The 22,991-nt window shown below is 48.4% G+C and overlaps 1 protein-coding gene across 2 annotated transcripts in view; it reads left to right on the top strand.

The window, feature by feature from the left end:
• Positions 1-22,991, top strand: part of CUTA (cutA divalent cation tolerance homolog) — a 63,008-nt gene that overhangs the window by 19,237 nt on the left and 20,780 nt on the right. Inside the window, exons 2-3 of one of the 2 annotated variants that reach the window (XM_078640729.1) lie at positions 14,906-14,999; positions 19,322-19,470. In XM_078640729.1, the coding sequence (XP_078496855.1) occupies positions 14,906-14,999; positions 19,322-19,470 (243 nt within the window). The remainder of the gene's footprint in view (positions 1-14,905; positions 15,000-19,321; positions 19,471-22,991) is intronic. The other variant, XM_078640730.1, reaches the window with a different exon arrangement.

Genomic DNA, 22,991 nt, shown 5'->3' with positions numbered 1-22,991 from the left:
AGAGGGCGTGTTAAGCCAGCTGTTTTACCATCACATTACCCCTTGAACACCCAGTGAAAGGACACCACACAAGTGTTATGAAAATAAACAATGTATTTATTAGAATCACAACAACCCTGTACTCTTTATGAGGACAGGGTGCTAAGCACACAACAAAACTCTTATGAAAATACTTAAGTTAGCACGTTATACACAAATGCCCGAGGGGCACGAAAAACCATATACTCTAAAAGTGGAATGCGAATTACTAGCAGGTAGGTAACAGTTCTAATAGGCTTTGGAATCGCTAGGACTTGACTAGGGAATCGTTAGATTACTACTAGGAGGCCCAGGGGACTCGGGTGCAGAGTGTGCACTCTCACGCGGGATGCGGGACAAAGTCTATGGGAGCTAGAATTCACAAAGTTAGTGTTCACGGGCGAACCCGACCTGGTAGGGAGAAAATGACAGTGGATCCTGACCCTTGGATAGTGAGGCTATGCTGGGACACCGAAGTGCCGAAGTTACCTAGCCCAGGGGCTGCAGCTGCATAGGTCTGAAAAGACGTCGGGAATCCTCGTGCCGGACCAGGAGCCTGGAAGGAAGAAGTTGCTGGCAGGCGACCAGTGAAGAAAAGTTCGATGGATCCAAGCCTGGATCAAGGAAGAAGGAGACCTGAAAGCAGAGGGGACCAAGTTCTTGAATCACTAGCCAGTGATTAAGTGGGCACCAGGATGGCACCGGGCGAAGTCACCGCAGTCAGGTGAGTGGGCGCTGCTGGGCTCTGCAGTCTCTCGGACCAGGAGGCGTTGTCGGCGACCAGGATGGAGGTGCGAGCTGTCCCACGAAGGTTCTTGCTGTCGACGTCGCTGGACCCAGGATTGGGCAACAAGTCTTGGCAAATGCAAGGCCCACGCGGTGGACCTAGAATGGCGTCTTAGCCGGACCAGGAGGGTCCAGGGTACTTCTCCGATGGAGGGAAGCAAGGGCCAGTCTGGAGCAACCAGACCAGCAGCAGTGTTGTCGTCGGGCGTCGTTCGGAAGGCCACAAGCCAGCGGGCTAGTAGCCAAACAACGCGGTGAGCAGCAGAAAGCAGAAGGGCCCCACGCCGATCGTGGAGATGCTGGGGGTCTGCTCTTCGGTGCTGGAGCTGCTCAGGGTGGGGGTTTCTCGGACCCCAAAGCACTCACCAGGAAATTACTCGGTGGGCTTGCTGGGCAGAAGTCGTGCAGTCTTGGCGATGGCCGGTCCCTCGAGGTCTCGTCGCACCCACGGTTCTCAGCTGTGCTGTAGAGGTGGGTAGAGGTCAGAGGTGCCAGGGAAGCCGGGTCTCGTCGAGCTGGGCAGTCGGATTCCGGAGGAAGGACGTGCAGCAGACCGCAGTGTTCTTAGATGGTGCCTGCGGATGCAGGGTGACTACTCCTTAGCCACAAGGGAGAATCTTGAGGAAGAAATCGTGAAGTCCTTTCGTGGAAAGTGGTATCTTGATTCCAAAGATGATCTGATTTGGAAGGGGGCCAGTCTCTACCTTTATCTGGGAAAAGGGGGCTGGCACGCGACTAGGTCCTGCCCTATGGGTGGGACCAGGAGGGGGGTGGTTACACCCACTTCCTTGGCGGGCTTTCCCCAGGCCAGGGGCTGGAGTGCCCCTGGAACTGGTTTCAGCCGGCCTATGCACAGTGAGCACCGGGGTGCCACTTGCAGTCACCTTCCTCTAAAGCCCTGCCTACCTGGAATACACAAAACCCTGTCTGGGACGGTGCTGGCACCGCCCCTGGCAGGAAACCCTTTGTCCTTATCTCCTGCTCTGGGGGGACTCCCAGCAGCAGGAGGGCAGACTTGTGTCTCGGTGGCAGCATCCATTTTGTGGATGCTAAGGCTCTGTCTGACTTTTAACCGGGTTATAGGTTACATGCATGTCGTGTCCCTCTAGAAGGGTGGAATGCTAACCCCGTCGCCAGAATTGGCGAGGGGTTAGTATTCCAATTCGTATGACACCTTACTCGACATGTTTTGATAAAGCGATACCAGAGTTGGCATTTAACCGCGAGGATTATAATGCACTTAAGAGTATATGGTATGCGATATCATGGAAACGGCTAAGGGATGGATCCCGAAAGCCGCAGACAGGCTCAGCTCATGCCAGAGCACTATCTCACACGATTCCAAGCACTCTGCCTTCAGGATTGTCAAGGCCTGCCATAGGAGTGACTGATAGGAGATCTGTGTGTCCATTTTAGGGTTAGATATAGGTATACTATATCTAAAGCAAAGGGTGATTACACCACCTTGCCCCAGCTGTCGTGCAGCCAGTTGTGTCAGATTTGGATGGCCAGCCAGGGGTGGCATAATACATGCTGCAGCCCCTGGTAGGCCCTGGGTACACCTATGCCCTGGGTACCTAAGGTACACTGTACAGGGACTGATAAGGTGACTCAGTATCCAATTAGATATGTACCTAGGGTACATGGGATCCATTTTACAGAGAGAGCAGTAGACCTGGGGTCCTGAATAGCAGGGCCCCAGGTCAACTAAGTCAGAAAACCAGCAAAACACCAGGCAAAAAGTTGGGAGCAACCATAGTCAGGGATCTACCTTCCTACATAACCCCCCCCCCCCCAAACGAAAGGAGATAAGGCTAGCCTTGCCAGGTAAGCCTATATTGCCTGAGTGGCCATATAAGGAAGTACCAGCACTGGCATGGTTACCCCCTATCTCATGGTCCACTAAGCAATCCCTCACCCTAAGGGTGTCTGAGGGTCTCCACCATAGGGAATCTCTACCTGTGGTGTGTTTTGGCAAAGTAAAAGGCTGGTGCTGAAATGGAGTACTGAAGTGAGGCTCCACTAATTTTGGGCTCAGCTTCCTCCAATCATTTTCCACCATAGAGGCCTTTCTTTCCAAGACTGAGTTGTTTTGGGCTCTCAGGGTCAACCTCTGGCTACCTACAGCTGGAGGTTGGGTCCCTCTGTTTGGCTTACTGGAGGGACAGGTCAGGTCTGGGGCCCTCAGGTCCCAAGTTTGGCTGTGCCCAACAGTGTCCATCTGTGGGAGGTCCCTACCTAATTTTAAGGGGGATCCCTCAGGAGTATGTTTTATTTTCACTTGGCTAGGACTACTAGCTTCAGTGCCCTTAATCTGCTGATTGGGAAATTCTTTTGGACAGGGGGCCCCTTGGGGTCCAACACTGGCCTCCCTGACCTCTACAGCCCTGGGCTGACTGAGGCAGGGTAGAGAGGGGCAGGTTACCTGCTCCAGACTGGGTCCCACCTTGGAAGGGTCCACTGACATCAGGGGATCTGCCAGGCTAGGCCTGACTACCTCTGTGGCAGTTTCTTCACAAGGGGTCAGATCAGTTCCCTGAGGAGGCTGATCCTTTCCTAAAGTCTGGTGGGAGGGAGATTTCTCTTCCTCCTCAATACTCTCTGTCTGAGTGGAGTGATCCATAGTTTCAGGCTTCACAACACTATCATCTGTCTGAGTTTGAGCTGTGGCCATCACAACTCTCCCAACCTTTTCAGGAGGGGGCTCAGTTTGGGTGTGGGCTGTTACCATGACAGCCTTGACAACCTGTTCTGGGAAGGAAGTTGTCTGAGATTGGGTTGTGACTGGCACAACCCTCCTGACCTGTTCAGGGAGGACATCTTGGACTGGGGCTGTGGCTATCACTGCCCCACTAACCTTACCATGGGTATTTACCATTTTAGAATGGGTTTCTTGCTCAACTTCAGCCCAGGCTGAGAGCTCTAAATCATTCCCCAGTAGGCAATCTACAGGCAAGTTTGGTGACACTGCCACTCTCTTGTGGCCAGTGACACCTCCCCAGCTGAGATTGACCACTGCCATGGGATGATCTCTCTGTACTCCATCAATATTGGTCACCTGGTATGTGGCACCAGGTAAAAGTTGCCTTGAGGGGACTAGACTCTCAGTCACCATAGTGATGCTAGCCCCTGTATCTCTATAGGCCTCAACTTTTATACCATTGATGAGGGGCTCCTGTCTGTACTTGCCCAAAGTGTTGGGACAAGTTGTGAAGTTGGCAAACCCCATGCCAGTCTCACAGACAAGAGTATCTAAGTCAGGGGACCTGGTTAGGCCAGAGTCCCCAGGAACTCCCAAAGTAAATGCACCCAAATTCTTGGGGGCACTCCCACCACCTGGGGGATTACTACTAGTAGTAACAGGAGGTTTGGGAATGTTACTTGGGGGTATGTTTTCCTTATTGTTATTCTTTGGGCAACTGCTGTCAGTTTTTAAATGACCCACCTGTTTACAGGGATAACAATAAGGTTTCTTCTGGTTGCTGGAAGGATTCTGGGACCCACCCCCCTCAGAGGATTTTTGGGGCCCTGATGTGGTTTGATCTGTAGATTTATTCCCACCCTTCTCTTGAGGCTTGGTTGATTCCTTTTTCTGGTCACCACCTTGGTTCTTGGGCCTAATCCTGGTTCTGACCCATTTGTCTGCCCTCTTACCCAATTCTTGTGGAGAGGTCAGATCAGAGTCTACCAGGTGCTGGTGTAATAACTGGTTCTGACAATTATTTAAGACTTGCTCTCTCATAATTAGATTATACAATCCCTTGAAATCAGTAACCTTACTACCCAGTAGCCAGCCTTCCAAAGCCTTAGTGGCACAATCAACAAAGTCAGACCAGTCCTGAGACTGAGTTTTCTGGGTGTCTCTGAACAGCAACCTGTACTGCTCAGTGGTTAAGCCAAACCCATCAACCAGTGCATTTTTCAGGACCTGGTAATTGTTAGCATCCTCCACTCTTGTAGTGAGGAGCTTATCTCTACCTTTACCATCAAAGGAGAGCCACAGTATAGCTGCCCACTGACTCTGGGGAATGCACTGCACAGTGCAGGCCCTCTCCAGAGCAGCCATCCATTTCTGGATATCATCCCCTTGCTTAAAGGGGGGCACTACCTTAGTCAGGTGTTTAGTATCTAAACCCTTCTCTCTATCTCTTGGGAGATTGCTGCCACCAGTGGGAACTATCCCACTCATCTGCTGCTCTCTAGCAAAGGCAAGCTTCTCTTTGGCCAGGGCAAGTTCTTCCCTTTCAATCCTCAGTTTGGCTTGTCTCATCCTTGCTTCATGCTCTCTTCTCTGAGGGGAAGTCCATCTCCACTGGGGAGAGCTCCTTCTCCTCTGGGAAGAGGCATTAGAGTGCAGAGACCTATTGGAGTCCCTAGAAAGAGATCTATCTCTCCTAACTCCAAGGTTAGGCCCACTTCGGGTCAGTACTGGGGGTCCCCCAGATCCTAGCCCAAGTAAGTCTAAGTTGGTCCTGGTTAGCCTTCTGACTACCTCAAGACCTTTGTCTACCTCATCCCCAGAGAGTTCCTCCTGATCCTCCTCCTCCTCAACTGCAGTAGCAGTGTTGGGGAGGTCTGGATCCCCAGAGGTTCCCTCTAAGGCTGGCATATTCCCATCTAGCTGAGAAAGCTTTCTCGCATCATAAGTCTCTAAGAGACCTATTAAAAAGGGAATGGTGGGGTTAGACCCCTGCTTCAGTTTCCTGGAGACACAGATCTGTCTCATCTCCTGGAAACTGAGAGCTGCATATCTTGAAGTGACCTGTGGAGGGTCAACACTGACCAGGGGAGTCTCAGTAGATTCTCCCTGGGTAGACATGCTTTTCTAGTGAGGTGTAAGTGGTGCACTTACCTACACTATATGTTTGCCTACTGATCCCTTGCTAGAGTTGTAGTTTAGGGTGTGCTAGGCCCTAGGAGCTACAACAGCTGGTTCAGTAGAACTCAGAGTATTCTAAGCTAAGTTATATGTACCTTTAGTACTTATGTGATCTTTCACAAGATATTCTTAGGGCATGTGTGGCAAAACAACAGCAAGCTCAAATCCCAACCGCTGCTCACCAATGTGAGAAGTTGGCCTGATGTGCAGTGCTCACTATTCTAGTGATCACTATATATCAGTCCAAACAACCCTTATTGATGATTGGTTGTAAGTCAACCTTATGGACCAGCTATCCTAGTAGCATGGATACGAGCAGTCTAAGGCTAAGACTCTAGAGGGCGTGTTAAGCCAGCTGTTTTACCATCACATTACCCCTTGAACACCCAGTGAAAGGACACCACACAAGTGTTATGAAAATAAACAATGTATTTATTAGAATCACAACAACCCTGTACTCTTTATGAGGACAGGGTGCTAAGCACACAACAAAACTCTTATGAAAATACTTAAGTTAGCACGTTATACACAAATGCCCGAGGGGCACGAAAAACCATATACTCTAAAAGTGGAATGCGAATTACTAGCAGGTAGGTAACAGTACTAATAGGCTTTGGAATCGCTAGGACTTGACTAGGGAATCGTTAGATTACTACTAGGAGGCCCAGGGGACTCGGGTGCAGAGTGTGCACTCTCACGCGGGATGCGGGACAAAGTCTATGGGAGCTAGAATTCACAAAGTTAGTGTTCACGGGCGAACCCGACCTGGTAGGGAGAAAATGACAGTGGATCCTGACCCTTGGATAGTGAGGCTATGCTGGGACACCGAAGTGCCGAAGTTACCTAGCCCAGGGGCTGCAGCTGCATAGGTCTGAAAAGACGTCGGGAATCCTCGTGCCGGACCAGGAGCCTGGAAGGAAGAAGTTGCTGGCAGGCGACCAGTGAAGAAAAGTTCGATGGATCCAAGCCTGGATCAAGGAAGAAGGAGACCTGAAAGCAGAGGGGACCAAGTTCTTGAATCACTAGCCAGTGATTGAGTGGGCACCAGGATGGCACCGGGCGAAGTCACCGCAGTCAGGTGAGTGGGCGCTGCTGGGCTCTGCAGTCTCTCGGACCAGGAGGCGTTGTCGGCGACCAGGATGGAGGTGCGAGCTGTCCCACGAAGGTTCTTGCTGTCGACGTCGCTGGACCCAGGATTGGGCAACAAGTCTTGGCAAATGCAAGGCCCACGCGGTGGACCTAGAATGGCGTCTTAGCCGGACCAGGAGGGTCCAGGGTACTTCTCCGATGGAGGGAAGCAAGGGCCAGTCTGGAGCAACCAGACCAGCAGCAGTGTTGTCGTCGGGCGTCGTTCGGAAGGCCACAAGCCAGCGGGCTAGTAGCCAAACAACGCGGTGAGCAGCAGAAAGCAGAAGGGCCCCACGCCGATCGTGGAGATGCTGGGGGGCTGCTCTTCGGTGCTGGAGCTGCTCAGGGTGGGGGTTTCTCGGACCCCAAAGCACTCACCAGGAAATTACTCGGTGGGCTTGCTGGGCAGAAGTCGTGCAGTCTTGGCGATGGCCGGTCCCTCGAGGTCTCGTCGCACCCACGGTTCTCAGCTGTGCTGTAGAGGTGGGTAGAGGTCAGAGGTGCCAGGGAAGCCGGGTCTCGTCGAGCTGGGCAGTCGGATTCCGGAGGAAGGACGTGCAGCAGACCGCAGTGTTCTTAGATGGTGCCTGCGGATGCAGGGTGACTACTCCTTAGCCACAAGGGAGAATCTTGAGGAAGAAATCGTGAAGTCCTTTCGTGGAAAGTGGTATCTTGATTCCAAAGATGATCTGATTTGGAAGGGGGCCAGTCTCTACCTTTATCTGGGAAAAGGGGGCTGGCACGCGACTAGGTCCTGCCCTATGGGTGGGACCAGGAGGGGGGTGGTTACACCCACTTCCTTGGCGGGCTTTCCCCAGGCCAGGGGCTGGAGTGCCCCTGGAACTGGTTTCAGCCGGCCTATGCACAGTGAGAACCGGGGTGCCACTTGCAGTCACCTTCCTCTAAAGCCCTGCCTACCTGGAATACACAAAACCCTGTCTGGGACGGTGCTGGCACCGCCCCTGGCAGGAAACCCTTTGTCCTTATCTCCTGCTCTGGGAGGACTCCCAGCAGCAGGAGGGCAGACTTGTGTCTCGGTGGCAGCATCCATTTTGTGGATGCTAAGGCTCTGTCTGACTTTTAACCGGGTTATAGGTTACATGCATGTCGTGTCCCTCTAGAAGGGTGGAATGCTAACCCCGTCGCCAGAATTGGCGAGGGGTTAGTATTCCAATTCGTATGACACCTTACTCGACATGTTTTGATAAAGCGATACCAGAGTTGGCATTTAACCGCGAGGATTATAATGCACTTAAGAGTATATGGTATGCGATATCATGGAAACGGCTAAGGGATGGATCCCGAAAGCCGCAGACAGGCTCAGCTCATGCCAGAGCACTATCTCACACGATTCCAAGCACTCTGCCTTCAGGATTGTCAAGTCCTGCCATAGGAGTGACTGATAGGAGATCTGTGTGTCCATTTTAGGGTTAGATATAGGTATACTATATCTAAAGCAAAGGGTGATTACACCACCTTGCCCCAGCTGTCGTGCAGCCAGTTGTGTCAGATTTGGATGGCCAGCCAGGGGTGGCATAATACATGCTGCAGCCCCTGGTAGGCCCTGGGTACACCTATGCCCTGGGTACCTAAGGTACACTGTACAGGGACTGATAAGGTGACTCAGTATCCAATTAGATATGTACCTAGGGTACATGGAATCCATTTTACAGAGAGAGCAGTAGGCCTGGGGTCCTGAATAGCAGGGCCCCAGGTCAACTAAGTCAGAAAACCAGCAAAACACCAGGCAAAAAGTTGGGGGCAACCATAGTCAGGGATCTACCTTCCTACAGCAGGTCACTGCCGAAACATTCCTTGGAGATTAATTTACTGATCCAGGACCACAAATTTGACATACTGTTCCTAACGGAGACATGGCTGTCTCCAAATTCGGATTCAGATATTGTCAGCGCGCTCCCCCAAGGATATCTCATCCAATCCCAGATTAGGCCTAACGGTAAAGGGGGTGGGTTAGCCAGAGTGTACAGAAATCATTTCACCTGCAGGATGGCAGACAGCGCCATCGCCGACTGTGAGAGCTCCCTCTTTGCCGTACAAATCTCCCCTACTAAATCTATTTCAGGTCTCCTGGTGTACCGCCCCCCGGGTAGCCCAGGGCACTTCGGTAGTTTGCTATTAGAAACAATTATTGCCTCAGCTTCCACTACATCCAATTCATTCTTTTGGGAGATTTAAACCTTCATTTTAATGATCCCCACGACAAAGCGGCGGCAGAACTTCAGCTCGACTTAAAATCTTATGAGCCACACACAATAGGGGACACCTTTTGGACCCCATATTTTCCAACATTCCTCTCCTGGAATCCAGCCCCCCACTATCCCTTCCCTGGTCCGATCACTTCCTGGTCCTGTTTTCCTGGCGAACCTGCACTGACACATTTCAAGCCCCTGTATCACGCACTATAGAAAGGGCCTGGTCCAAGCTCTCTTTTGAGAACTGGACTCTCAGACTGGAGCAGACTGCCCCCTTACACAATCCCGATCGCTTGGTGGCCGATAGAAACTTTGCGAGTTGCGTTGCAACAGTTCCACCCTTTATTTTCTTCATGTAATATTTACTTTGTACTTACGATTGTTTTACATGCTGATCATCTCTTAAACTCCCAATAAAAATTTGTGAACTTAAAAAAAAAAAAAAAGAAGAAACTTTGCGAGTTGGCTCGACAGCTCACTCGACTTTGTCCTTCCTAGAAAAAGAGTCGTAAAAAAGAGTAGTGTTTTTAAATCTCCGTGGTACACGCCAGAACTTAGAGACTTAAGGAAAGGTTGTAAAAAATTAGAACGCGTGTGGAGGAAAGATTGGGCCAGTCACAACAAAGCCGCTTATAGAGCAGCTATTAGGTCCTATAAAACATCACTTAAAGCTGCCCAGGCTGCATTCTTCGAAGAGAAAATCAGAATATCCTCGAACTCCTCCAGAGAAACCTTCTGGATAGTGAGGGAACTCCTGAAGGTTCCTAACCCTCCGCCCGTCCCAGACATTTTAGGGGCCAAATGTAATCAGCTTGCGGACTTTTTTGATAGTAAAATTCAAAATATATTAAAAACTTTACCGCAAAGCGACTGACCTTTAGATCTTGGCAGTTTTAGGGCCCATACATCTGGCCCCCATTTGGATTCCTTTGCTTCCGTCTCCAGGGAAGAATTCCAAAAACTCCTGTCATCCATGAAAAGCGGATCTCCCAGCGACCCCGCCCCTATGCATATCCTAAAATGTATTGCATCTACCATCTCCCCCTTGGCCACTAATTTAATTAACGCCTCCTTTTCTCAAGGCATCGTCCCTCCTAGCTGGAAGGAAGCCATTTTAAAAGCCCTATTAAAAAAGCCACAGCTGGACCCTTCTGAGTTGGCTAATTTTCGGACTATTTCGTTGCTGCCGGGACTCAGCAAGATTGCGGAGAAAATTGCCAACCAGCAACTGTCATCCTTTCTGGAAACCAATGAGCTATTACGTAGCTCTCAGACAGGTTTCCGCCCAGGTCAGGTCACAGACACCGCCCTCATAGTGGTTGTCGAAGAGGCGAGGTGTATCTTGGATTCAGGAGGATCAGCTGTCGTGATCCTCCTGGATCTAAGCGCAGCTTTTGATACGGTTGACCACCGCATCTTAATTCAGCGCCTTATCAATATGGGGGTGGCGGGAACAGCCCTGTCATGGCTAACATCGTTCTTAAACAACCGGACTTTCCAGGTTTGGGAAGGCAACGCTCGGTCCAACCGAATCCCCCTCCAGTGTAGTGTACCGCAGGGCTCCTCGTTGAGCCCTACTTTGTTCAACGTATACATGTCCCCACTGGAAGATGTGGTCTCTCCTTTTGGGATTAAAGTAGTCACCTACGCGGACGACACACAACTAGTCGTCTCGCTCACTCAATTGGACCAATGCCCTGAAAACCTTCACTCCTGTCTGTCCGAAATACATGCCTGGATGAGTAAATCCCTTCTTAAATTAAATAGAACTAAAACCGAGCTCATGCTCCTAGGACATAAGTTGACATCTTTAGCCGATTCCATCTGGCCCGCCCCAAAAAACGAAATTAAAAGTTTTGGGGTGTGACTCGAACAGGACCTCTCATTCAAAACTAAAGCCAAAAAAACGGCAGGCATATGCTTTGGCCTACTTCGCTCAGCCCGAAAAGCGCTCTCTCTACTACCTCCCCCTCGAGAAAACTTCTCATCCAAGGGTTAATCCTCTCAAGGTTGGACTACAGTAACGCCCTCTATTTGGGCGCTCCTGAAGCCACCATTAACAAGCTCCAATTGATTCAAAATTCTGCAGCCAGGCTGCTTACAGGCTCATCTGCAAGGTCCTCAGCTAGACCTGCCCTAAGATCTCTTCACTGGCTGCCAATACGCGAGAGGATAAAGTTCAAATCCCTGTGCATTGTCCACAAATCCCTACAGGGTAAGGGACCCCCTATCTTGAGGAGCTTAGTGTGCCCTTACAAGGCTCACAGGGCCCTTCGCTCCGACCATGGGCATCTTGCCACTGTTCCCAGAGTGAAGAGAGCTCGAACAGGAGGACGTCGATTCTCTGTCAATGCAGCGACTCTGTGGAACGCACTCCCTCTTAGGATTCGAACTGAACCCAGCCACTCAAGTTTCGTAAGCTTCTTAAAACCTTTCTCTTTCCTCAGGACTCCTAATTTGGCATTCCCCTCACAGTATTCTCTGCTCTATAGCGCTGGGACGCTCCCGGGTAACCACGCGCTTTACAAATCTGTTTCTATTCTATTCTATTCTATTTGGGGAACTATTTTTTTCTTCGATTCCTGCTCTTGTCACTGTCTGCCCGTCTTGAGTTGATCAGCTTCGGCACCCATCACTTAATGTCCCCGTCCCGTTCAAATACCAAGATGAAATGTCAGACGCTTTAGACGCTGTTTTCGAGGGCGCCTCTTTAATGTTCTCTGACTTCGAAGTGTGAGGATTTCCCCCAACCTCCTACCACTTCAGTGCTTGTTGCTTTAGCGAGCCTCGGTCACCTGCCCATCAGCTGCCCAACCATGCAGCACAGTTAAGGGCAAGGCATGGGCAACTCCTGTCGCATTTTCTCTGACGCTTGTTTATATAATGTGAACTCGGGTGACCTGAAGGTGTTGGAGCACTTTACATGATCGCTAGTTACATTACACAATGTCAGATTAATTTCTGGGAGCATTTTTATACAGCGCAAACTCCACTGACCCAAAGGTATTGAAGCTCTTTACAAAAGCTCCAGTTACATTACACAAGGTCAGGTAAATTGTTTTGTTTTTAGGTGCGCGGACATTAAGTGATGCCGACGTCATCCCTGTTTATTCATTGTTTTCCCTCTACCTTACAAATGGAAACAGCATTCGTCCCTCCCACCTCCTCCATATCACTGCATGCCCTCCACTCTGCCTCTTCCTGTCGTCCTCTCAGAGCTCTAATTTCAAAGCCTATTCATGGATGCTCCCCAGGGACTCTGATGCATTTTTTATCATATAATGTGAACTCGAGCGACCTGAAGGAGTTGGAGTACTTTACATGAGCGCTAGTTCCATTACACAAAGTCAGATACATTTTAGGGGGCATTTTTATAGAGCGCGAACTCGACTGACTGAAAGATATTGAAGCGCTTCTCAAAACCACCAGTTACATTACACAGGGTCAGGTTAATTTTTTTGTTTTTAGGTGTGCGGACATTAAGTGCTGCCGACGCCGTCCCTGTTTATTCATGGTTTCCCCTCTACCTGACAAATGAGAACATTTTGTTGTTGCTATGTCCAGTGCTCCTATCCCCAGGGGGCTGGGATAGAGGGCGGTGCCAGGGGCTTGCTGGTTAACGGATGGTGTGAGCAGTGTTTTGATGGGAAATCTCTTGAGAAGGGCACCTGGTGAATAGAGGGCTGGGGAGGATGGATGTGACATGTCCACCATTGGAAAGTACTTCACTGTTGTTTTTTAATAGGCTGTTCAATACTCTAGGGATGCAGTCACACAGAGAATGTTATTGTGCTGACTACTTGCATCAAGGCACCTGTCTGTGCGTTAAAAAGCTTTGGAGTGTGTCCACCAATGTTTCCTGAGGCAAGCATGTATTCCTGAATCAGACTGCATGACCCTGTGTGTAGTAATTGTATAGCTCTTCAATCCCTGGCGGCACATTTATGTGCAGACACATCGCTTACCCGTCCCTCAAGTCCCTCTTGGAAAGTTTGTCGCCATGTGCGATCCCACCAAGTTACGTTTTTTGTATTAGAGCTCTCGTACAATGCACATTCTTGAAAGGAAGAATAACAGCAATCTGTACTCAAATCAAACACGCACAGAAGGCTGGTAGAGAGGGCTGGTAGCAGAGTTTTAAGAGAAGATTGACTCTCTTACTGCTGCAAGGGAATAGGCCCGATCAACAAAGGAGGTGGTAGAAGATGTGGGGACGTCGATCAGGAACTGGCCGTAGGAGTGCAAGAGGAGTTGAGGAAGTTATAACTATGTAACCTTAAAAGGCAGTTCCTGGCGCCGAGCCCACAGGGGGCTGGAAGGGGTGCAGTAACTCATGGCTCAATTGCTGAGGGTTTGAACAAATCCCACACGTCTACCGTGGAGTTCAGAACCCCTGAGGGAGACCCAGCTAGAGGGCCCTCTAGTGACAACTGAACCCTGAGGAGAGATGCTGCCGACATCAAGATGTACCCCTGAGAAACCAATGACTGTGCCAGAAAATAAACTGGTCCAAGTACTTCTCCTCTACAAAGTAGTTCATGCAGTAGGGTCGCACACTGGCTAGTGTGGTGCACCACCGGAGTTTGGGTGACCTCCCGAAAAGACTGCAGCAGGGGATGTGGCTTGGCAGGGACCAATGCTTCTCTTCATTTAGTGCCTCCTGAGCTTCGGACTGGGGTCTGCCCGTCTTGGACCCTCTTTACGAATACCCCGAAGCAGTATCCCTCGACTCGATACCGCCGCTGGCTATTCTGAGTACCTTGGTATGTATACATGCGAATGCTGTACCAGCGAGCTGTATATTACAACACTTAGGAGCGGTTTAAAGTCTGGTGGGAAGGATACCCATTAGTTAAGGATGTGTAAGAGGTGTGGCGCTGCTGCTAGGGCGACTGACTCCGGAATCTGGGGATCACGGTTCGATCCCTGGCACCGACGGCAGATTAGCCCAGCACCATGTGACTCTGGGCAATAGCTCGCTTAATCTTCCCGCCGGCCCCCAGCGCCTAGAGACCCTTACGGGGGATTGTGCGCTTTACAAATGTGGATTATTATATGAGGGAGGGTGAAAAAATAGATACTGTCCAACAAGGTGAGGAGTAGGGAAAGTAGGATTTCAGAAAGATATAATTTTCTTCTAGTTGAATGCCTGAAGATGTCAAACTCCGACATTTATGATGAGCTAAACAACAATACCTGCCATGCACTGCTCATGAGCTCACGGCACATACATAAGATTGATCATCACATGTAACATGCGTAATCACACCACGGATATAATTGATGCTTGTAGTGTGCACAGGGCACGGCCTACAGTTGTCCCTATGCAGAATACATGAAGAGCATGGCCTGTGACATCACTGATGACCTCATGTCCACCAACACTAAGTTTTTCAACCAGAGCTGCATCATTTCGGAATGACCATGGTAAGCCCTGAACATGATGTTTGGAGAGGAATGCTGGATCACCCAGCTCAACCCATGGAGTTTGGAGTTAATCCTTGGTTTTTGCATTCCACACATCTGGTTCTCAAGCGTGTTAGCTGGCAGGTTCTGCTTATTTAAACTCTCCATGTCCCAAAGGCAGGAGCGGACCGTATAGGGGCTCGCCCTGCCCCAAAGGAAGATGTAAGTCCTTTCCTTCTCCCAAGGGCAGGGACTGACAGTGTATGCACTTTTCATGCCCCAGAAGCAGAAGAGGACAGTGTTGGGACTTTTCATGCCCTTAAGACAGGTGGACACAGTGCCCCAAAGGCAGGGAGGCAGATTGAAGAACCATTTAATAAAGTCCAGGAGTGCATTCAGTTATTACACTTGGATGATAATACATGTTGCAGAATTTAGCCTGCTCACCGCCACTTTAATGTCTTCTGCCCTGTAGACTGAATAGCCGTCTTCCAGCAGCTCTTCCAATGCCCAGACTCTACTCTCTGGCCATCTTTGTGCGGCCCTGGCCTCTGACCGGCATCTGCTGTGTGAGTAACTCTATGTTATTAATCAGACAACTCTCTCCGGTGGGCTGTGAGGAGTGGGGCCGCTGTGGTTCAGTCAGTCAGCTGAGAGGCACAAGTTGCTTTGACCTAGTCAAAGATGATATACAGTACTTACAACAGGGCTTTTTGGTGAAAAGTTTGTTCTCATCCCTCAGTTTTTAGGTCGAAGAATACCAGACTGCCCAGATGTCTGGTTTGCAAAGACATCTTGGGGACATGCTGAAAGCTACCCTGAGAATGCAATCTGCCCATTGCTATTGGCTTTGTGGTTTGTAACTCACATTTGCTTGCTTTCTGTCAGCTGGCTTCATTTGTTTTAGGCTGTCCAGCATGTCTTTGTCCCTCTGGTGGAGCATACCCTGTTTACTGTATTCTTCCACGAGTGCTCGCTTTCTGTAAACAGGATTTAACATATTGTTCTTATCTTGTCATATTGAAGCATTTTTTTTGTAATACTGTGGTGGAAACAAATATATTAATATGATCAAAACAAATCAGTACACAAGGTGATGGCATTTCCACACATTATTGTTTATGCACTGTATAGTTTTATCAGTAAATCTTTATGAGCAAATGTAATCATTTCAATTGAAAATGTGTTGTCTGTAATGGCAGTGCACTATGTCACTATTCAGACTCCTCTCTACGCCACTCCCCTCTATGCCCCTTCTCTCTGTCACTCTACAACGGCCCACTCTATCCCACTCCACTCTGTGACCCTTCCATTCTATGACCATCCACGACACTCCACCCTATGCCACTCTACGCCACACCACTCCACACCACACCACTCCACTTCATTCTAGGCCCTTCCACTCCACTCCACTCTCTGACACTTCACTCTACGACAATTAACTAATACCACTCTACGGCACTCCAAATCCCTTTACTCCCTTCTACGACACTCCACGCTATGCCCCTTTACTCCACACCACTACACACTACAACACTTTACTCCACTTTATGCTACATCACTCTATGCCCCACCAGTGTACACCACTCTACGCCACTCCACTCTGACACTCTCCTCCACTCTGTCACTCCACTCTATGCCACCTCAATGTAGGCCACTCCATTCATATTGTCAAGAAATGGTACCCCCAAATATATAATCTTAGGTTCAAGAAATGGGGAGAAATAACAACAATCAATAATAGCACTTCCCGCTTAACCTATCTACCTTCATATGTGGAGTTGATTCAATGCGGAGAGACCCAATAAAGTTCATTTTCATTTAAATTAACATGATTTATTTCCCAGCAACTTTTCTTATTTTCATGTATTTAATGTTTATATGTACTTTTTAAATCAATATAATAATTTAAAAACTTCCTTTAATTCCACAAACAATACTGCAATAATTGCAAAATACCAAAACAATACAATACTTAACAATACACCATATGATCATTTCACTCACTAACCACCATTCCTCACTCATACGCCACACCCATACATTCCATATACAGTTGCTTTATTGGGTCTCTCCACATTGGATTAATTCCACATATGAAGGTAGATAGGTTAAGCGGGAAGTACTATTATTGTTGTTTGTTGTTGCTACTCCACTCTATGCCACTCAATTCTATGACAAATTGCACCACTCTGTGCCTCTCCGCTATACTCCATGCCACTCTACACCACCTTACTCCACTTTGCGACCCTCCACTCTAAACCCCTTCACTCCACGACACTCTACACCCCTCCACTATACCACACTCTAATCTACAACACTCTACGCAGTTCTCTCTATGCCATTCCACGTCATTTTGCTACACTCTAGACCACTCCCCTCTACTAGACTCCACTCAGCTCTATGCCACTCCACTCTGACACTCTAATGCACTCTACACTACTCCACTGTATGCCACTCTACTCTACGACACTCCACTCTATTCACCAACACTCGACTCCACTCTGCGACACTCCACTCTTCTCCATTCAACACCACTCCACTGTACGCCACTCTGTGCCACCCCACTCTACAACACTTTACTCAACTTTACATCACTCCAGGCCATTCCACTTTAGACCATGCCACTACACTTTACATCACACCATTCTACTCTGATACTTTACTCCTCTCTATGCTATGCCTCTCCATTCTACGACAATTCACTCTACTCCACTCTACGACAATCTACTCCACTCTATGCCACTCCACAACACACCTACTACTCTTCATGCCACCCATTCTATGACATTCTACTCATCTATTTCTACGCCAAAATACTCCACTCTTCGCCACTCTGTGATGCCCTTCTCCACTTTACTCTAAACCACTCCACTGTATGCCACTCCACTCTGTTACTGTACTCCACTCTACCCCACTACACTCTACGCTACAAAACTCCACTCTTTGCCACTCCACGACATACCACTCCTTGCCAATCTCATCTATGCCACAAACTTTTAGCCATTCTGGACAGAAGCCATGCTAGTGTACAACATGGCTAAAACATATTGGTAAAGCCAATAGCTCTTGCGTAAGCGACACCTGTTGGCTTTGTCTATGCATGTTTCTCCTTGACATCACACAGATCGAGAGCAGAAGTTCCATGTCTCTTCTACGGTTCTTGTTTATAGCACAACCTGACCGGATATACAAGTCACCATGCTATCATTTTTAGGAAGTTGCGACATGAGTGGCCATAATTTTGATTATATTTTTTTCATCAAGAATTGTTTTCCAAAAGTGGGTATTTTTAGGTCTAGCAGTAGCCTCAACCTTTTGTTTTTCCAAAACCTTTTTTTTTTAATACAGTACATGTGCATGTGTCAGTATCAAATAAAGCTTGCTCGGATAGATTGCACAAGGCAATTTAATTATTGGGCTGTGCAAAGCGGCTAAGATTAAATGTTTGTGATGTTTTATTGTTATTATATAAAGTTGCTCATAATTAAATCTTTATTTAATGATGTTGTATGTAGTTTCAATGGTCCAGTACGGCATATCACTAGATTATCTTAATATTTGTAGTACATCTGTTCAGAATTCTTCTTGACGACACTGTTTAAGAAATTTGCTTTTATTCACTATTATTGTAATGATTTTTATTAATTGGACAATAAAGATTTATATATATCTGCATGCATATATACATACCTAGGTGGGCTTTCAATCCGCCCTTTTCACCCATTGGTCTGTTGCGTTATCATTCACATTTGCGTCTGCCCAGCATAGGAGAATTGGTCAGGCCACGGAAGTCACTGGGCCCTGCGCACTTGAAGTGAGATAATTTTCCCCCAGTATATATATGCCTGAATATCAGTCCCCTTCAGTGGCATGGACTCACCAGCTAATGTGTCATTTTCTTTAAACATATTTTTCCCTTTCAATAAACCTATAGATTTTTTGCCAGCAGGTCACCTGGCCCTCACTACTGGTTACATTGCGCCCTATCCCATGCTGTTACTGCTGTATGCGCCTATCTTTAAAGGAGCTGTAAAAACCAAGACAGCCACACCTGCGGGAGCATGCATGTACAGACAGGCGCAGCTATATTTGAATTGGTTTTGTTATACTTTAGTAAAAACCATTCAAAGATGGCCACCCATGTATGTGCATGCACAGGCAGCCATCTTTGAATAGTCATTGGTACATTTTATAATAAAAACCAGTCCAACATGGGCGCTTGTGTGTGGGCATGCGCACACTTTGTCAGTGCCTGTTTTCATATGTCCTGAGTAATAGCAAGGAAAAGGCTTTAGTAAATAAAAAGGTTCTCTCTTTCTAACACTGGGAAGGTTTTGCAAACTTGCATGGCTTGACAAGTGCCTGTGTACGGCACTCTCATAGTACTCTGCGCAACATAAAGTGTGAGTCAACACAATGTAAACATTGAGGCAGACAAGCACAAAGTTACCAACAGCTCTGTCATTTTCAAATAACTTTTAGGCTGGTGCTACTTTGGGGACAGATTGGTGCCTGAGAGAATACAGCTAGGTTATTCCCCATCTGGCCTTCGTCTGCTGATTTTACACTTTCTAGGCACCGGTCTAAACACTGGTCTTGACCTGTGCCATCTCCACTGTGTTACTCTGATCCATTAGACTAAAGGGATTTAAAAGTCGGATCTGCAGATCTGGCTTCTGAAAAGTAACAAACGCTCACTGTATGTATGTATGTATATATATATATATATATATATATATATATATATATATATATATATATTAGTATAGAAATACTGCTCTCTGCTGTAGTAAAATAGTTGACTTATTCATTGACTTTCACCACCTCACTTCTTCCCTCGTTTTCTTCTCTGTGTGCCTTTTCTCACTGCTTTTCTCGCCTCTCTCAGGTATTGCTGATATCCGTGTTGATGTACACGCCCTTCGGGATCGCTGGATTGCGTCTGTTCTCCATGGCGAGCGAGGCGTACGTGTCGGGCACGCACTCTGCTGCCTTTGTCACCTGTCCCAACGAGAAGGTGGCCAAGGACATTGCGCGGTAAGGTTCCGGGGGTCGTTGCTGTTGCTGTTCAGCGTCAGTGGAGCTCGAAGCTCCTCCGTTGGTGTTAGAAGATCCACTTTATGTTTGTTGTGTTCTACCAGGGCTGGATAGGTAGAGAGAACCCCACCCGTTCCCCATTGATGGGGGCTCTGGTGGATCGCCAAAGAGTTCCCCCATGATTCTTGTCGCTCCCAGTCTGTGGCGGGGACGCCTGACCTAATCATCTGGCGCATAGACCCGTATGGTCATCATCTGTGGCATGGACACCAGTGGTAATCACCTGTGGCGTGAACCCGTGGCACGTTTCCCAGATGGTACCTGTAACCGCCTGGTTCCTTATGACTACCATCTTGGTTCCTGGTTGCTACCACCTGTGGACTGGTTCACGGTGCCTGTCGCTTTTAGCTCTCCAGATGGTTCGTGGTAGTTGCCACTTATTGCATGGTCCTGTTGGCTGCCACCTCCGGCATTGAACCCAGTGGCTGTCAGTGGTGGCATCTTTCATCACGGCTTCCAGCTCTGCCATGGTTCCTACTCACACCACCAGTGGCATGGTTGCCACGTGTATCGGTAGCTATCACGGTTATATTTCTTAGCGGCTGCTGTTGCATCTGGCATGTTATGTATGTTGCTGGTGGTGTTTTTGCCACAAATATTTGTGCTTGAAACCCTGTCCCATAGAACCGACTCTCTGTGCTGTCTCCGGCAGCTGCTGTCATTCTGGAGACCTGGGGGGTGTTGTGTCCTTTTACCTAGAATAAAATTCACCTATTTCAATCCTCCTGCCCTTCATCACAGGGAACCTAACTTCAGAAGTGACCTCCAGGGTTGGAGTTATGCATTCTTCGACTTCCTACAAGAAGGGAAACCACAAACATACTATTTTAGTTTCGGGAATGGGGGTGGGGGCAGAATATTAATTACTAACAAACATTCCCCGTTGACTCTACTAAATGGAAATAATCCAACATACTCCCTGCCCAAGACATTCTTTGAAATATGATGCAACATTTTTCTTTCATGTTTTTCTTAAAAACCCACAAATCCTACTTATTTATCCCGCCAAAAAGACAACCTATAAATAACAACGACTAAATCGATGCAATATGTGTCACAAACCCAACAGAGGGGTCTGAAGGACTCTCGGGGGTCCTGGGGCCTCTGTGTATGGAGTGTGTTGGTTCAATGAATGAATGAATGAGTCAGTGGCTGGTATAGCGCGACTGCTCACCCGTAAGGGTTTCAAGGCGCTGGTGTGTGTTAGTTATGAATGAGGGACAGTGAACAGCGAGTGGGGTGGTTTATGACAGATTGCATCGTTTTAGTCATTGTTACTTGTATGTTGTATTTTGGGGTCGGTGACTAGGTTGGATCAGTTCTATGCATTAATGTAGAAAGGTTAAGCGCGAATGTTTATTTATCATTAAAGTTATATATCCTTAGCTCAGTTGGTTCATTCTCTGCACCACTAATATTTTTCCGCAGCTTTCTTTCAAGCCAGTTCTGCGATTAGAAGAAGTTTGGAATGTACCAGCAAGGGGCTGGGACAACATACATGTGGCTGAACATACATGAGCCATGTTAGATCCGTTTGGGGTGTGAGGGGTGGAGGTAGGATGACCAGGTGTCCCCGTTTTGCCAGGACGGTCCCTGTTTTTAACCAGCTGTCCCAGCAGATTTCAAGAAATGTAGCTCATGTCCCTGTTTTTATAGAGGGTCGACTGAAAACGGTGGGAGGTGTTTTCTATATTTTACAAAGCAAGGATAGTTAGCAGTTGTTTCAAGACAGCAATTCAATTAACAGGCAAGCTACTGGGTTTAAACATTGCATTTTAATAAGGTTCTTACTGCCTGTTCTGTAATTCTCTGTTGAGGAGCGCGCTCATCGCTTGAAGTAAAATTGTAGTCCTTCTTCTATTTTTGTGAAATGTCCCCGTTTTTGGCTCTAAAATTCTTGTCACCCTAGGTGGAGGTGCGAACAGGTGAACCTGCTTTTGAAACGAACGCGCGCACGAGTCTAGAGCCGAAACAGACGAGGACAAGGTGTAAAAAAGACCTCCTTTTAGGTCTCGTGGCGTTAACCGCGGCGAAGCGCGGTCTCGCCAGAGAACCTATTGTCAGCGACTCTGAGGAGACAGGAACTGGCCGCGCGCTTCTTCAAGAGTCGGAATTGAGCGGGCCACGCGCACGTGAACGCGCTCGCTGTGCCCAGCTCCTGTCTCCTCTCCTGGAAAGCTGTACCACACAGCCACACCTCCCCCTGCTTACGCATGCCAACACACAGAGACACACACACGAGCACACCTACAGACACGCACGCACACACACATACAGAGACCCCCGTCCCCCCTCCCTTCCCCCCTGCTGCCGCCGCCGCACACATACACACGCGCGCACACACACACACACACACACACACACACACACACGCGCATCCCTCCTCCCCCCTACAACTAAGCCCCACTTACCGCCATTGTAGAGTTCTGCAGCCTCCGCGGGGCTCTCCTCGGGCATGGGAGCCCCGCGTCACCAGCACTGCTTGTTTGGCCATGCACTCCGTGGGCGCGTGCGCGGGCTTTCGAAGACGGAAGTCCCGCCCCAGGGAAGGTTTCAGTTTTGCTCACGTCTTGTTCTCCTTTGTTTGAGGAGAGGACGAGTGTTTGTGGCGCAAAGTTCTCAGTGTGTCCCAATTTCTCCAGTCTGCTTAGGTAACAGCTGCATGCTTTATCACAGCTGCACGCATGGCGTCCGTGGCTTGCAGTGAGTTTTAAAGTAACTCACTTTTTCAGGGTACAGTTTCTTCTTCTTGGTCTTTGTCTTATTCCATTCATCTTGACTGCCAGACTCCCCAAAATAAGAGCATTGCTGGCTGTTGCAAATAACGCGTTTCACATTTTGCAACTCGCTTTGTTACAGGATCTGTCGCACTTCAAGGGCGAATTTACACATGTCATTGTCTCCGGGGGCTTTCCTTACAATTGAGAGTGACCTCCTAATGGTCGCGAATGGCCTCGTAACTCAGTTTAAGACCTCACTTTGAATCTGCCCTAACTCTTGAGAGGTTAATTTTGGCATTGTCTATACTTTCGAGGCAGAAACCATGCTCTTTGGCAGCGCAGGCGATTACTGGAAAATACAAAACGGTTGTCTAAAGGAGCGGGGATTGAAGGAGTTAGAATTTATAATATCTGGGTAACCCCCAGGAGGAGACTGGAAATGGGGACCAGCGTCGAAAGAAGGGAGCCATTTGGGGTTTGGTGACGAAGAAGACTTAAAAAAAATAAAAAAAAGTTTTTCTGTATTGGGAGGTATTTTGTTCATCCTACAATGAAGGCATACATAGGTCACCGAAACAGTTTTTTAGAGTGTAGGTATGGCGAGGCCAGGATTGCCCAGTAGTAGATCGAGCTAAGGGGAAGACTGGTGTGGTGAATGGTCTTCTCCCCCTTCATTGACTCGCATGCTGCCAGCTGTCTCCAGTGAACGAATGTGCAGGAGCTTCATTTTATATACCGGGG

This window comes from Lissotriton helveticus, chromosome 5_1 (assembly GCF_964261635.1).
Source record: "Lissotriton helveticus chromosome 5_1, aLisHel1.1, whole genome shotgun sequence".
Taxonomy (NCBI): domain Eukaryota; kingdom Metazoa; phylum Chordata; class Amphibia; order Caudata; family Salamandridae; genus Lissotriton; species Lissotriton helveticus.
The sequence above is the reverse complement of the archived record's forward strand: the minus strand, read 5'-3'. Positions and strand labels throughout refer to the sequence as shown.